Source organism: Bicyclus anynana, chromosome 17 (assembly GCF_947172395.1).
Source record: "Bicyclus anynana chromosome 17, ilBicAnyn1.1, whole genome shotgun sequence".
Lineage (NCBI taxonomy): Eukaryota > Metazoa > Arthropoda > Insecta > Lepidoptera > Nymphalidae > Bicyclus > Bicyclus anynana.
Genome location: NC_069099.1, coordinates 15,550,782 through 15,568,644, shown reverse-complemented (window position 1 = coordinate 15,568,644; position 17,863 = coordinate 15,550,782). Strand labels below are relative to the sequence as shown.

Genomic DNA, 17,863 nt, shown 5'->3' with positions numbered 1-17,863 from the left:
TTTGAGGGGATTCCCACAGCCATAGACATCGCTAAGTCCACAGACAGAATCAGAAATCGGAATACATCTCAGACCTTTACTTATAACTAAATTACCTTAGAGCCTACTTCGCTAGATGTTACCCTCTGTCAAAAGTTCAAGATCACGATCTAACGTGTCTATAAAAACTGTAAAGAGCTTCCTGGTCGAAAAAATGGCGGTTTATGTAGTTGCATAGCATAAAAAACGATAGCAACTTCTAGCTGTTCACTAAAAGATGAAGATAAGTTATATTTGTAGGTAAGTATTTCTACCTTAATTATATTAAATTTGTAATAAAAATATCTACACTTTTGCGCTGTAGCATGGTGCACATGACAGTTTGATTGCCGCGATTCAAACAGGCAACTGGCACACACACCATGCTACAGCGCACATAGGATAAAAAGAATCGATTCTTCTGACGGAACAGAAAAACATCGATCATGTAATCGAAATACCGATAATATAATAATACTATGTAACGAATCTAAACGATGTGATTGTTAGTTTGTGTTAAAATTACAATACGTGTGTGTATTGCGAATCAAATTTTTAGTTTGTGTAGTTTAAGGACACAATATATTTATTGGAGTTTAATATTTTCAAAGTGTGAGTTTACCTCGTCCGTCTCAAAAAACGACAGACATTTTTGTAGGTGAAATTGGGCGCGATGCATCTACATATCTAACTCCTCTAATGGATACATTTACTCATCCGCAGCGTACATAGACTATAGCGAAAAAAATATTTTCAGACGAATTATGTAGGGACCTGTCTCGCTATACGTTGCCTCTCAGTCAAAGTATAAGATCAACGATGAACTAACTGGTTTATAAAAACTGGTTCTATAGAATCGATGTTTCATTGTTGTAAGTGTATTCGTCATGTGAAGAGCTCTCCTAAAAATGCCGGCTTGTGTAGTTGAATCAACAATTTCTAGTTTACCTAAATATATTAAAAATAATATATTTTTATCGTAATAAAAAGAATATCTAAAAAGAGTTGTTCCTTGAGCCGGAACAACAAAACATTGATCAAGTTAAAAGTAACAGAATATTCTGATAACGTGTTTAATAAATAAAATAAATAAATGAAAGAAATAAATGCGAATGAAATAGATTATAAATTATTAGATGCATTTTTAAAAATATAAAAAGTTGAGCTCGTTCAAGTCTTCTACTTGTATATAATATTATCAAAAAAATAATTTATTTTGTCATTTATTTTTATTAGTACAATCATTTCATAGTTTTCAACGACCTTTTAACTATAGTATTGGTAGTTTTACCTAGAAAGATTTCCGGGAGCTTTGAAAATTGATAATCTTATAGATTTCGATGTGCTCTTTGCGAATTTCAACTTTGTCACCTTTGTATCTTTGTATCTTTGCCGCTCACGCCGTCATATTGGAGAAATGGCGTCTAAAACAGTTTTTTGACAATATCTCCTTTCCGACTCATTTTTTACCAAATTTAAAAAGGAGGAGGTTCTCAAGTTGGCCAGTAATTTTTCATGTAGGTAGGTCTAAACATCGATTACTCGAAGACGCCTGAACCAATTTAAAAATTATTTTTTTTATTTTAAAGGGTAGGTATACTTCCCATATTCATCATGTTAGGATCTGATTATAGAAATCAGTTATGGATGACTAATCAGTTCGTAAATTTTTTAAATGAGTATTTTGAGCACTGCAATTTTAAGAAGGTTTGGAATCATTCTAATGTTCGAGCCAAAATACAGACGAGGGAACTCTCCAACGATTTACAGTATTTACCTTGTGTTTGGGTTTGATTAATTTGTATTGATGAGAACTTTCCATTGTTGTGATTGTCATTAGGGGTCTGGTGATAAAGACTAAGGTCAATTAAGGGAACTCCTTAATGGTTTACAGTAAGCTGTCTTGTGTTTGGGCTTGATTAATTTTTATTGATGAGAACTTTCCACCTAGATGGGTTGTGACTGTCATTAGGGGTCTGGTGATGAAGACGAAGGATTGTTAAGGGAACTCCTCGTACTCGTAAGTCGCACGTTTTTTTTTATCGTGGTATCCCCAGTAGGCCTAATCCACTCACATGCACTCTTACCTGAGGAGGACCCTACAACATATACCTAGTAAAATATTTTTCATTAAATTATTTTTGACTTGCCCGTATGGGACCTTTCTCTCTACTAGACTCGTCCTTGTCCATAAAACCTGTGTAAAAGAGTCAAATACAGAGAGAATGTGGTCAAGTACAGGGAGCGGTCAAATACAGTGAGGTCCAAAACAGGGAGCGTCGACTCTAATAGTCTGCGGCGCTCGTACGCTAAAACAATTGGTTAGACAAAAAAGTAGGTTATTACATAAATTATAGGAAATTTTCTTTAGTTTAATTTATTATTGTGATCGTCGGAAAGGAGATATTGTCAAAAAACTGTTTTTAGAGGCCATTTTTCCAATATCCAATATGGCGGCTCGAGCGACAAAGATACGAGGTGGCAAAGTTGAAATTTGCAAAGAGCACATAGAAATCTATAAAATTACCTATTTTCAAAACTCCCGGAAAACTTTACAGGTTTAAAGGACTTATTTTTTGCACCAAAATGACTGCACTATGATTTAAAAATCTGAGATTCAAAAAGATCGTACATTTTGCGTACGATTTCGATGACTCGGTCGTACGCCAAAAAGGACGTATAAATACTAATTTAAAACGTACGACCGGAGGGGTAGCTAACGGTGGAAAGTGAAGCAACTTTGTCTCTGTTTACCTGTTCTCCAGTACCTATACTTACGTAGTAGACAGAGAAAAAATGTGCAATTTCTATTCTCCCTCTATGATTTATATGCAAGTGTTTTCTACTAGAATAATGTATTAATATAATTGGAATTCACTTCGTTGTTCCAAATATTAATACATTATTATATATATAATGTATTCTCTGAATTGGAACATTTGAAATTAGCCTTCTAAACAACAGAAATAAGAACGATGTAATAAAATATGATAATGAATACAGAAAAAAAAAATAGTAAATAAAGAAAACCAAGTACCTACATGGATGGCCGGATAGGCCTTTACGAATGCGTACATCATCATCATTATCAACCCATATTCGGCTTACTTCTGAACACGGGTCTCCTCTCCTCGAATGTTATACGTACATAAATTATGCATTAATTGATGACGGGGCTAGTCTCATTAATTTTGTCATCGCTAGCGGATTACAACATTTATTTGCACCTAGGTACCTACCTACTAAAACTATTTTAGGAATCATTGACAATTTATCACCATTTTGCCATATCCGGATATTCACTGAGTATCTTGAGATGAAAATATCTCTAGATCTCATAGATCTTGGAAGTCGGAACAATAAAAATTCAATTAAAAGATATATTGAAAAATTAAAATCTGATTAATGAACATTAATTTCTCTTTATTTTCGTTTTAAATTTATACATTCATTTTAAACAATACAAAATCAATAACATACAAATTAATTTAACGTCATACGGTCATACCTTCTTTATTATTCTTAAAAAATCTAAAAATATAAAACATCATTTAAATACATTTCTAATACAAGAATTTTGCACATTTTTTTTTTTAATTTAATGTCAAATTAGCCCCATGATTACAGTTAAGGGTTAACCTATATAAAATTACTTTTCAAACGAATTATATAGGTACCTGTCTCGATATGAGTACGTTGCCAATCTCATCGATCGTAGATCTATAGATGGGCCCCGAAGCGTCGCGGAATTGTCATTAGTTTCGCAATTACTTAAGAATGAAAAGTAACAACTTTCTCATTATTCGTGTTGCGGCTTGTGTTTTTACACTTCCAAAATGATCACGAAGATATAATTATGGGACTAAACAAGAAAAAAACAGTAAAATATTTTCTTAAGTCACAGCATGCGCTTGTTCATACTAAGTTAAGATGTGCGTGCACGTCGTTGAGTAATGACATAACATTGTGGGTTCTTTAGTATGTAGGGGCCCATCTAATGATTTATATCGATGGCCCCTCTGTCAAAGTATATGACAACGATCAACGATCATCAACGACTTTGACTTACGATATTAAGGGTTAACATTATCTAAAATGGAGAATTACTTGGAAGAGATACAAATGTATTCTACCCATACATTTGACGGTTTCTACGCGGCATCGTACTGGTACGCAGCGCCGGATTACCAAAAGGGCGGTAGGTTTTTTTTATTCTTTTACAAATTAGCCCTTGACAAAAGCTCTATTTTGGTCATAGTACCAACATTGTTTGAGACAATTTATTACTTCCTATATAAAAAAAATAGAATTTAAAACAGGTCGACCTTGTAATCATCAAATTTAATTTAAATTATATCATTTACTGGAAAAAATATCTAATATTTAAAAATAACATAATTTATCAAGGTAGGTACTTAACAGCTACTCAATAAATATATAAATAAATTACTCCCTTCAAAATACCCTCCCCTCTCTCAAACTAAAAGAAAGTAGTGTAATGACAATTAAATAAATAAATTAATTAACCCTCTCATCAATGAAGTTAACCCTCTCAAACTGAAACACTGGATGGACGGAGGAGGAGGAGGACAGCTTCCTCACTCCTCGCCGCTGGAGTCTACATTGGCCTCCTTGATGTTCGTGAAGAATGACGTCAGCGCTTTTAGCATCACACCTGTATAAAAAAGTAAAAAAGGGGATTTTTCAGATATAACAAATATTAAGTAATTGGTGGTTGATAGGGTACAGATTGGGTAAGGGGTAGGGTAGGGGCAGGGTAGGTTAGGGGTAGGGTAGGTGTATGGTGGGAGTAGAATAGGATAGGGGTAGCGAATGAGTCAAAGCGAACATAGAGAGCCTAGACGACCACATTCGCCGCCTGAGCATCTCAATGTTCGCGCGCGCTGACGAAGCGCGATCCCAGCACCTGCGAGGTATCGCGCCATACCATCGAGGACCGCCGGACGCACGAGGACTGCCACGAGACCTGATCTCCTGAACCCCCCCGGACATGACCGCTTCCTCACTGCTGGCTGACGGGCGCTTGCCGGAGTTTCTCCGGCGAGCTCGACCTCGCTGAGCAGCGGGTGAAGCACCACCAGGATTTACCACTCTGCCACAGTTCCGCAGATCGCCCGCGATATCTGCGAGCTCGATCGCGATGCGGCAAGATAGCACCGGATCTGATGAACCCGGTGTTGACACCACGGACCTAAACAGGTCCCACCCAGCGCTCCGCCTGTCGTTGCAGGCGGCGTCGAGCATCACAGAGAGGGGCCAACGCCCCGATCACTGTTACCCCGTGACCCGTGAGGGTTACCGTGGAAGACCCCGATCGTCGTCAAAGCGAAGCTTGACCAGCCCCTGTAGCCAAGTGGCACGTCTTCTTTTCTCTTTCTATGATCGCAAACGCTTCGAAAACTACAAAAATGTATAGGAATGACACATCTTGATCACGTGATAGCAAATGTCATTCCCATACATTTTTGTAGTTTTTGAAGCGTTAGCGATTGTAGAAACAGAATCTGCGTGCCACTTGGCTATAGGGGGAGGTCCGCTAGTATTATAATCATAGCCGTACCTTTGCCTTCCGGTTCCAATTCTGACACTTCCCACGCAATGAAACCTTCGACGGATATTATATATTGCTCGTACAGAAATTGGAATATTTCTAACGTTAAACCTAAAAAGAAAAATTTCTTTGCAATAATACCGTGAATTCTTAATCTAGACATACAAAGAGGTAAAGTTATAACAGCTAGCGGTTCCAACGCAACATACCTGGAGGATACTGGAGCTGGCGCATTAGCTGTTGGACACCGAGAAGACAGTTGGTTTCCCTCTCTTCTTTGGAGTTGCCGAAATCGCTGATGAGGCGTGAATACTTGGACATGCGCATGACATTGAAACACGCGCCTGCCGACAGTGCGTGCTCACATATCGCTTGGATTAGACACCGCATGAACCAATCCTCTGTTGATGACACACCTACGTTATCCTGTATTGACATAAAATGGAAGTTAAGGAATATACCTGTTTAGGTAGCTGTACATCGAAAAATTTCATTATATAGTCATAGTTTATTATAATTAAACGGTTTACAAGCGGTCTAACTTTTAGGTCACTCTTCCACATGTAGAATCTTTTTCAAATACCGTTATGGGTGAAAAAATGACTGGCATAAGATAGCTTATGCCACTCAATTTCTTTGCAATGATACGTTAGTCAGGTAAGGACGAAGCCGCGAAATACTGCTGCAACAATTCTGATAAAAGAAAATGCCAATTACCCGAACCCATCCTAATATGTATTCACAGTTTTCCTCAGCGTTCATAAGCTGCAAGAGATGTCTCTGTGTCTCCATTGGAGACAAAAGTTTCTCTGTCGCCGCAATAGATTTGTCGTCTACCAAGAATTCGCATTTATTGTCTTCTAGCCATTTAGGAACCTGTAATAAGAAGACCATGAAAAAACCGAAACAACCCCATCATTATCATCAGATCAGCCGATGGACGTCCACTGCATGACATATTCCTTTTGTAGGGACTTCCAAATATCACGATCCAGAGTTGCCTGCATCCAGCGAATCCCTGCGACTCGCTTGACCACCTCGCTTGCTGGTCACCATTTCAGCACCTTGGGACCCCAACGTCCATCGGCTCTTCGAAGTATGTGCCCCGCCCATTGTCACTTCAGCTTCGCGAGTCGATATTACAGTATTTATTTGAATTTTTGACTTTTCGCATGTGTGTACTTTTACCAATTTATATAAAACTAGCAAACGGACCGCGGTTTCATTTGTGTAGTTTCCGTTCCTGTAGGAACACGGGGATAAGATATAAAATCACAAAAACAAACGTGGCTTTCTATTGGTGAATTTTCTTAATCGATTCTGTAGATCTAGAAATTACATCTACAACCTTAAAAACTTTATCTCTTTAAAATATCAGTATAGATTTATCGAATTTCTTATAATCTAGTTCTAAAAATATATCAAACCTGTTCTTCTTTCATCCATTGCTTGAGGTCCAACCCAGATTCTGACCATTTCATTTTTACAAAGGAAGGTCCCGCACTGTCCTTTAGGTATCTCATTAAAGGTCTCAAGAATAAGTGACCATGATTAGACTTTATAATATTTTTACATATTCCAAATATCTGTACAAATGTAATATGCTAAAACAAAAAAAGAAGTCTTATTTTAGAAATTATTAGAATTAGATAATTAGATTTTTGTAGGTTATTAGGAGTAAGTATTAATAAAACAATGTTGGGTTTTGCCGTTTGTTACTGGAAAAAGGCTGAATCGGTTTCAATGATGTTTGATGTTACTCAGCCCAGAATAGCAGAATCATTATTAAAACATGGAAAGTATTAAAAATTTTACAATACTAACATAACCATAAGGTAAAAATTGTTAGTAACATGTACTAACGAATCTGATTAAGTATTTTATAGTAGGCAATTTCTTCATATGTGTTTATTTTTCAACTGAAAACATGATTTTTAATCTATAATATTTGTACCTTTCCTTCTATTAGCGGTGCAATGAATTTCCCTAAATATTCATATAACATTGGTATATCTATTTGCAAATCTGGCGCGCACTCCACAATCTCAGTCATACCAGTTAGGAAATGTTCACCAGAAACAGTACCACTCGATAGGAGGCGATTTGTAGCTTTCGCGATAGTCTGAACATCTTTTGTTGATCTGCAACAAAGGAATAATTAAACCCTCCAAATAATTAAACCATTAAATTAATTTTAGAAAATTTTACAACAAAGTTTGTCTTAAGAAATCCTTATGTTCAAATGTTTTTCATTGAATAATACTGTGAGATTTATAATAACACTAAAAAGGACATTTCATCAAATTGTGATGATCAGCCATCCATAAATTTTACTATATTGAAACGTGAGCTTAGGTAGCCTTGAGATTGGCCATTGGTTAAAGAAAACATAGGAGTGTTTTGACATTAGGTACGAGTAGGTAAATAAACAAACTATATAATATTATAACAGGACATTTTTAATAGCCTTAAATTAACGATCCAAGTAGCCTACCTCATGGTAAATATAATATCATCGCCTATAAAAAGAGCAAGATTCCTACATAGTGTCTCATCCTATGTAGCTCTGTGTAGCTACCGCCTTAAAAGCCGTAGCAAAGATACGGAGCCCCGTATGTGAGAAAGCAAGATTTATAAAAAAAAAATTACAATCCTATTACTTACTTAATCTGGTGGTGCTTCCCGAAAAAAAGAATAACAAAAGAAATTACAAAAGTATTAAAACAATACTTTATGGTGAAAGAGTTAGGGCAGAGTAAATCAAAAACTAAAGATATTTTTCGGGATTTTAACTAGTCTATTGGGCCCCCATAATAATACTAATTTTGATACAGAGCACCTCTAAGGCACGCTACGCCACTGTTAATCAGTCCGATATTCCTTAGGCATTCCTAGACCTTATCATTGCTTCCCATCAGGCTTGATAGTCAAGAACAAGTATATTGACCATAAATAACTTACTTTTCTAGAGCGATGTTGAGTATTTCAGTGACAGCAGCCGAGTGGTACAGGCTAGGCAATGTGTCCTTGAACACTGACGCGAACTCTTCATCGTTGGGATTGTCAAGAGTCTCCATGACGAGCATTTTGACTTCCCTCTTCATACCCTCGGGCAGTGCCTCTTGAGGTTCTCCCAAAGGTTCTTGGGGCATAGCCGAAGGATTTTGAGACGAGGCCGATATCACTTGGGGTACTGCCGAAGGTTTTAGAGGCAAGGCCGAAGGCTGTTGAGGCACTCGAGGCAAGGTTTCTTCAGAACGCTTGAAGGTAATATTGTTATTTCCGCGCCCAGAATTGGACCGCGATGTACTGGTTGAAGAGGTTGAAGAAACGCCTCTGCTATTGTTGGTATCTATGAAAAAAATTATAAATGAAATTTAGGTTTAAATGGTACGAGTATATTGCAATAGGTATATTGATCTGCGTGATTAAATCAGAAATGAGGAGATCCGCAGAAGAAAAAAATTCATTGACATAGGCCAACGAGTTGATGAGCTGATGATGAATGATGATGATGAATATGATGATGGATGATGACGATGATGAATATGATGATGATGATGACGATGACGATGATGAAGATGATGATGACGATGACGATGACGATGACGATGAAGATGACGATGACGATGACGATGACGATGACGATGAAGATGACGATGACGATGACGATGACGATGACGATGACGATGACGATGAAGATGACGATGACGATGACGATGACGATGACGATGACGATGACGATGATGATGATGATGATGACGATGACGATGACGATGACGATGAAGATGATGATGTTTTTTTTTTATTTGTAAGTTTAGTTATTTGTAAAAAAAAATTATATTATTTTGCCAAAACAACGTTTACTTACTGAAATCACGTTGAGAAGTGAATGTACATCTCTCGATTGACTTCGATTGTTGGTAGTCGGTGGACTTTTGTCTTATGCCTAAAAGTTGATAATATAATAATATTATCTGTAAAGTAATTAATGTGAAATTTATATATTTTTGACGTAAAAACTTCTTTAGTTGTGTTGTGCACTTTTTGATATGCTCATGAAAAATCATACCTACGTGACAAAAAAAACCTTTTTCTTCTTAATATGAGCATAAATTACTTACTGAGCGCTGGAGGATTTTGAATAGTATCAAGGGCACTGAACATATTTCTCGAGAGGCTAACCATAGGACCGCTACTGGCTCTGACAGGGTCCTTGGTAGAACTCATGGTTCTGGAGCCATGGTTCCAGGCTGAGGGTGGGGCTAATTTAATGTCACTAAGATTCTGAAAAATTAATTCATAATTTAGAAAAAGCAATTCATAATTTAGACCAATTCGAGGTTTCCTCTACCACAATATGATGGTACAATCACTGGTGTTTGGAAGTCTTTACAATAGATCAATGCCCAGTACCCGGAGTCTCTTAATATGAATTGAGGTTGTGCTACCAAGATGTTTTAGTGGAAAATTGACACATAAACCCAATTTCGTTATTTTTTTCCGACCTCCCAAATATAGGTTAAATTATTTTGACTGAAATTTTATGTTTTGCTCTTCAGATATCTGTTAGAACCTCTGTCTTCTTTGCCTTAATATTACTTAACCCATTTAAGACGAAGCAAAGAGCATGTATACCCTATACACTTTACCTACCTACCTTTTGTGTGTTTACAGCCTTAAATTTAGATGTATCAACTGTGTAGGTAACACGCGGAGCCTTCCTCTGGTTGTCCATCATTAAGTCCTGGCGCCCTTGTCTCCTGACGTCACCGCTGCGCTTGCCTCGACTAGGACTGGCGTTCATTAACTAGAAAACAATTATTAACTAAAGTTCCTAGAATAAAAAATAGACGGAATCAAGGCCAGGAGCTGCAGCAGAAAAAGCTGAAACCAGTAAATGGCACAAGTATGCTTCTTTGACTAGTTAACTCTTCGAGATTTACATATTTGTTCCTTTTGCCATGGAGACCCTTGGGCATTGGAGTCGCAGGAGAGAACTATTTCACCGCGGCTAGTTACCTCAACTGGTGACAGAAGTTTGGGGCATGTTAGTTGAGATATACGAATTCGAGATTCTATGTAACAAATGCCATCCGGTGTCTACTGAAAACCCTTCGTGGATATCATATAGTAGGTAGATGACATTTCTCAGTTGACTTGATGTTTATTTTAATGGGTTGTTAATAAAGACCAAATTAGTGAAATGACAATTATGTTATCTAACCTCAATATTTCTTTGCTGTTGCTCCGCTTCCTTTAGTATTTGATTCATCATCTTAGGTCGTGAGTCTATCACATTCTTCGTAACCCAACTACCAAGTCGCAAATCAATGACATCATGGATCATGAATCGCACTCTGCTACTAATATCGCTTGTTTTCCGAAAAGCTATTGCATGTAACCTCTTAAATATGACATCTAGTTGATCTTTGGACTCTTTCTCCACCTGTTGGCCTATTGTTGTGAGGAGTTTGCAGAGGCATTCCAGTTTTTCTTCCTCCATTTTGTCGACCAGGTATGTCATGCAGTATATTATAATTTTGCCGGTCAGCATTTTCAGCTTGTACAGTTCCCCTGAAACAAGACAACGTGCTTAAAGGGCGAATGTTCAAACATATTTTGAATTTTCACAATTGATGAATCCTTCCTGGATGGATTTATTGGAAAAATATGTAAAATTAAATATATTTTTCAAACTGTATAGATACAGATGAAAAGCATTAAAATCATTAGTGTCAATAAATGAATTTTGAAAATAATCCCAAGAATCACTTTATAGGGTGGAAAGAAAAAAAAACAAGCGACAAAGTTTAGATACGCTTTCTAAAATATCAATAATTATGAAAAACAAATGCCTGCTCACCGATAAACCTAACATTTCCGACAGATCGCTTTCTGACGCGCCGTTGCTCTTCTGATAGTTGTTCGAGGAGCTCTTTCTTCTTTGCCTGAAAGAAGAATGATGTGTTTATATGTAAAACGAACTTAGTTCGACTGCGACTCGCACTTGGCTGGTTTCTACACCTCAAAGGGATGACCTTGCTAAGTTTGTAAGCGATGGTTTTCTAGTTACCATAATGGATGGTCCATCTGCTAGGTTCATTAATCCATACTTATTACCATAAATGCGAAAGTAAGTCTGTTTGTCTGTTACCTTTGGGGTAGTTGGGGATTTGGCTTAAATTTGGTATAGAAATAATTGGACCTAGGATCAAGACATAAGCTACTATTCATATCCCGAAAAAATGTATGATTCTCGCGGGATTTGTAAAAAATGCCTCCGCTACATATCAGGTACCTAAGATAAAAAAACATGTATTGAATTATATTATGAAGCATAGTTTGCATTTTAACTTACAGGATCGTCGCAATCTTCGAGCTCTTTTTCTAATTTCAACACTTGTTCGTCAGTTTTCTTTGTCATAAATTGATTCTGACATCTACTGAGGATTAGTCCACGGAAGTTGACACATTTGTCGGGATCGTTGTCACATGGTACCTGTTAAAAGAGCAATCCGCAATTATCTTTGCAATTAATAAATAAATTGCAATATTATAACAAAGGTTAATAAAATAAATAGAAGGGGTGCAATGAGGGTCTGAATGTCTTCCATTTTTCAAATAATACAAAATTTGAGGATTGATACTATGATACCAAATGATACCCTGTCCATGAAGGTCATGAAGGTGAAGGTTGTTTCTTATCTTGACTATTGAAGTTATATTATCTTGACTTTATAGGTCAATTCATACCTTTAATGTAGACAGTTTGCTGCACAGCACTGCGTATGCCTCAGAGAAATTGGGCTCTTCGATTGCCTTTTCGAAAACCAAATCGATGACTCCTTCGAGGCGCGTCTGTGTGGTGATCTCGAGACTTTTCACTTTGTCCAGCAATGTGTCGAATTTTTGTGGTGTCAACTTATTTAGTATACCACGGAATTTCTTGTAAAGATCCTGAAATATTTTATATATTAATACTCGTACAGGTATTTAAACTAACTTTGGTCATTAATTAAGAGCCTTAAAAGAAGGCTCAGAGTCACACAGCGGAAGATGGACCGAGCTATGCTCGGAATACCTCAGCGTGATCGAATGATGTGGCAAACGGCGGGACACAAAGTTCGAAGAGCTGATGGACGTTGGGGACCCAAGGTGCTGGAGTGACTACCCTGCACTAGAAAGCGCAGTGTTGGTCGACCCCTCGCCAGGTGGACTGACGATATCAAGCGAGTCGCATCCGCTGGATGCAGCCTGAATCAGGATCGTGATATTTGGAAGTCCCTGCAAAAGGCCTATGCCCCGCAGTGGACGTCCATCGGTTGATATGATGATGATGACATTATAATCCAGAATGTGAGATTGTTTATTAGACCGGTCTTTGATACTCAATCAATTATCATCAAAATTTCATCCAGAAAAAAAGTGTGCGTCTCGGGATACATGACATGAGTGATATATTAAATCTGCCGTTTAAGTGAGAGAAACCTGCTGGGGTTTTAGTCTCGACATGGTAGGTTGATTTAGTAGGAGCCTTAATAAGAGAGGTCTGTGGCAGTGGGTGATTTATTAGACAATGGTGTTTGGCTTATTCGTATGATTTTTAAATATTAGCATGTTCCTGACTCACCTGAGTTTTAACCTCTTCCTCATTGAGATCAACCTTCTTCAAGCGAGCTGGTTTCCAGGCATCTTTGGACTTGCTTAACTTGACTTCTTCACGTGTCAGAGATATGGATATACATTGAGGATGCACAGTGGTCACCGGCGAAGGTATCAACTTCATGCTGCCTTTGCCTTTCAATTGGACAAATTCATTACTAACTTTGAAGAGAAGTAAACAGAGCAGATCAACTCGTATTGGAACAACAAAGTTGTGTAAGCTTCATATGCCCTCTCCTATAGTGAGTTTAGACCTAGATACGAGTTCCTTGAGTACCAGTGGTATTTACATTCATTATTTATATTATTACGACAATAATAGTATAAAAATTTAACGTGGAATGTGGCGTGAAAGCCGTCACGCTGGTTAGAGGTTTTGTGCGATGTTTTGTGTTGTGATTATCGATTATAAATTGTTTAATGTGGCAATGGAGAACATGTCGGGCAGGCGAGGTGAGTGTTAATACATTCTAAAAGGATCCTTTAAGCGTACACCTAAGGTCACAAGTCCTTGGATCTGCTCAAGATGTTTCCTCTAAATGATGGTTCAATTATTGTCTCTGCTACCCATTATGTTATACTGGCCCTCCAGTGGGCCTTTAAACATAATGATAGTGATGACTTGACCTACAAAAATGAAATTTGGCAGGAGGTAGTTTATTAGAATCAACTAAGAACAGATTTTGCGACAGGCCCAGACTCAGGAGGTCTAAAAGTTCTTGCAAGTAGTTTTTAAATTAGGTATAAGATTTCTATTTGGATGAAGTCACGTGAGTCCGCAAGTATATTAGATTACAAGAGATCAATACAGAATTTTAACATGATGAATGTTTGAAAAAAGAAACCCTTATTCCATGTACTACACGAAATTATTATTGTATTAAATTTGATAAGAGTCAACTAAGTTATTTGGTATGGTGGTAAACTCTTGAGCAGTGGCGTGCAAACTGCACAGGGTTTTTAACTAGGGTAGCCAGTAGGCACTATGGCACAGATTATTTAAATTAAAATAGGGAATTCCTTCTCCAATATGGATTCGTAACAAGTCCTTATGGTTTCCACAGCATTTTTGAATCTATGAATCTATGACATGAACTCGTAACTCATAACGTATTTTTCTTTTAAGCAGGATTATTATAATACATACCAATCAGTGGTTTCCTTCGATCTATCCTTGGTTCTCTCGAGATACGCACACTAGCGTCATGATGCTCGAAGGAGGTAATCTAGTAAATGATTACTTTTTTAATAATTTCAAAAATATATATTATATTATTTCTTGGTTGTTCATTATGAATATTATTTAAACTGGGTCGAAATATCGATATTAAAAATCTTGTCGTTATATCGTGGTATGTATCCGTGTAAATAATATTCTTAATTATTCCTCTGTTTCAAAATGATTCAAAAGTAAAAGAAAAATTTCATTTTAATGATTTTTTTTCTTTTCAATGTAAGTTTTTTGTTTTGTTAAAGAAAATCATTTTTTCGCTAGTAAAGTGAAAATTTGTTTGTGTCACACGAGAGCAAAGTAATTTGCTTTTTGCGCCTTTGAATCCCTCACAAGGCTCGGGATTCTAACATTCAAACTCGGCAGAAAAAACGAACTTTGCTCTCTTGTTGAACAAATAACTATTACTTATAACTTACTTTAATGACATTGCAACTTTCCAGCAGCGGTATATCTGGTTTTTTCTTGGATAATGCGTCTTCTTTTAATCGCATCATGAACTCGATGTCATAGCATCTCTTAAGGTGACCACTCATCTAGGATTAAAAGAAAATGTTAGTATAATACCTATTTCAGTTACAGAGTTTCGCTTAATGTTTTTGACCTCACGATGTAATAGTACGAGATTCGACATATGAAATATATACCCTCATCTGTTATTTATTTGGTATCACACTAATATTATAAATTCGATAGTTTGAGTGTGTGTGTATGTTTGTTCCTCCTGTACGTTGCGGCTACTGATACGATTTGGCTGAAATTTGGAATGGAAATAGATTTTACTCTGCATTAACATCTAGGCTACTTTTGATCCCGGAAATATCCATGGTTCCCGCGGGATTTGTGAAAAACTGAATTCCGCGCGGACGAAGTCGCGGGCGTCTGCTAGTAAGAAATAAATGATAGAAAATATTCACATTGCAAATAGGTTGCCTAGTTAAATTGCGGGCGGACAGTATTAATAATTATTAGCCATTTTACGCGCTAGTGGCACATCTAGTAGTTTGAAATCTTTTTAATAAATAAATAAATAATAAATATACTTAAACAATACACATCACTATCTAGCCCCAAAGTAAGCATACAGAGTAGCTTGTGTTACGGGTGCTAAGATAGTTGATATTATAATATTAATATACAATTATATACTACATATAAATACTTATATAATGTATAAATACACACAGACACTGGAAAACACTCATGCTCATCACACAAATATTTTTCCAGTTGTGGGAATCGAACCCACGGCCGTGGATGCAGAAAGCAGGGTCACTACCCACTGCGCCTCGCGGCCGTCAAATCTTTGACCTGCCTACATTATTTTTTTTATTATTTAATATTTTTAGGTACCTACGAGTATTATATTTAATATTTTTAGGACCTGCCTACATTACTAGGTACAGAATTATTACAAGCCTTGAGTCTTTGTAAATTATTTTCGTGAATGAAGACTCTCCGACCTAAATTAAGAGCTTTTTTAAATGGTGCGATGTAAACATTTTAAATTCTTAATTGAGTTAAAAACCACATTTTTTATAAAAGTGGCGCGCTTTTAACCACGAGTTTTTTATCTGTTCATTAAAAAAAAAAAGTTTTATTTTAAAAGTACCTACCGTCATGTTGAAATATTCCATTCAGTTTTCTTTATAATCGCCATAAAAATCTAAACCTTCTAAGCGTTTAAAACAGAAAATAGAAAGTAAAGTTTTATCTTAAAAGTACCTACTTGATGTGCACTGTTTACCAACAAACAAATAGGAAATGAAGGTAGAAAATAAAATTATGTTTTGTTTTTTAAATGGTATTTAAAACATATTAACTAAACCTAATCTAATTGTTCTGAACTTATTAATTAGGTGGAAGAAATAGTAGTCTGAGATGGATATGACGTCAGGTGGCGCGACTTGTTTCCGTAAAGAGTGGGGAGTTAGAGAGGGGTACCGATCGGTTGGCGGGAACGGCTTGCGATATAAGACGCTCATCGTGCCGTCGGCTTCACCATACGTCCACGTTTCTTGTTGTGTAATTCTTTACAGCTTTCTTGTAAATCTACGATATCACAATTTGTGGATTCGTATAAATAAAATTGGCAAGACTGCGTATAATCTGTGACAATTTTATTAATCTATGGTCCTTTGACTTACGTCAAAAGACCGACACCGGGCCGAGAACGGACAAAATTTCTTTCAGCTGTTTGTGGCACAAATATTCGTGGTAGGTACCGACCAAGAACATATCCTCAGTAATTCGTCTGAGAACATACCCGATTAAGAAATTAAAACTCGTATTAGTGTACTCGGCCAGAATTTAAATAGTCCATATCAAGGTAGTGGATGTGGGTAAATTAAAAAAAAATGTACAGGAAAATATTTTATCAGAAAAATTGTGCCTAAAAAGTAATGCACTTCGCATTTTTGTTTCTTCTAATGACGTAGGTACTCGTAGATTCGTTTAAAACTATTCGGGGTATCCAACGAATATACGTGAACCAAGAATTATCATTATCAACCCATATTCGGCTCAGTGCTGAGCTCGACTCTCCTCTCAGAATGAGAGGGGTTAGGCCAATAGTCCACCACGCTGGCCCAATGCAGATTGGCAGACTTCACACACGCAGAGAATTAAGAAAATTCTCTGGTATGCAGGTTTCCTCACGATGTTCTTCACCATGATGACATGTGATATTTAATTTCATAAAATGCACATATCTGAAAAGTTAGAGATGTATGCCCCGGACCGGATTCGAACCCACACCCTCCGGAATCGGAGGCGGAGGCCATATCCGAAATCTCTGGGCTATCATGAAAATGTGTTAATATGGAACCAAGACTATGTTACTAAAAAGTGTAAAACTAATTATTGTAATGTTGTCGGTTTAAAATTGATTATTATACGGTTGACAGTTATATACAATATGAAAGGCAAGATTACCTGTTTGATTTCCTCAAACACTTCTGTACCGAAATCATGCGACGAACAAGATGATTTCGTGAACGAACAAGATGATGATATTACGAAATAATAAGGTCAAAGGGAAACACACAACAATAATAATTGCGTTTGCGCGTGCACACGGCTCGGCGCCGACTGAGGTGCGGCGAGCGGAGGGCTCCCTTCGAGGGGAAGCTAACGTTGGAAAGAGAAGCAACTATATTGTTTCTCTGTCTACTACGTACACGAACACGAACGTAGTAGACAGAGAAGATATTCATTTCAAATAATTCTCCCTCTACGATTTCTAGGTATTTTCTATTACATTATTGCGCGTGGAATTTTTCACAAATCCCGCGGGAACCACGGATTTTTCCGGGATGAAATAGCTTCATTAGTGGGCTTAAAGAGTAACAAACATCCATACAAGCATTCGCGTTTAC

At 37.0% G+C, this 17,863-nt stretch overlaps 1 protein-coding gene across 1 annotated transcript; it reads right to left on the bottom strand.

Moving 5' to 3' along the window:
- Nucleotides 1-3,423: 3,423 nt before the first annotated feature.
- On the bottom strand, nucleotides 3,424-17,575 carry LOC112053082 (eukaryotic translation initiation factor 4 gamma 3). The gene is made up of 18 exons (XM_024092364.2): nucleotides 17,421-17,575; nucleotides 14,906-15,022; nucleotides 14,403-14,481; nucleotides 13,224-13,390; nucleotides 12,347-12,550; nucleotides 11,952-12,092; nucleotides 11,457-11,541; nucleotides 10,818-11,167; nucleotides 10,251-10,400; nucleotides 9,715-9,877; nucleotides 9,462-9,539; nucleotides 8,552-8,942; nucleotides 7,545-7,731; nucleotides 7,018-7,194; nucleotides 6,308-6,466; nucleotides 5,800-6,016; nucleotides 5,600-5,701; nucleotides 3,424-4,693 (listed from the first exon to the last, which is right to left on the bottom strand). The coding sequence occupies exons 2-18, from the start codon at nucleotides 15,020-15,022 to the stop codon at nucleotides 4,617-4,619; spliced, it is 2,844 nt and encodes a 947-aa protein (XP_023948132.2). The 5' UTR covers nucleotides 17,421-17,575; the 3' UTR covers nucleotides 3,424-4,616.
- Between the last annotated feature and the right edge of the window lie 288 nt (nucleotides 17,576-17,863).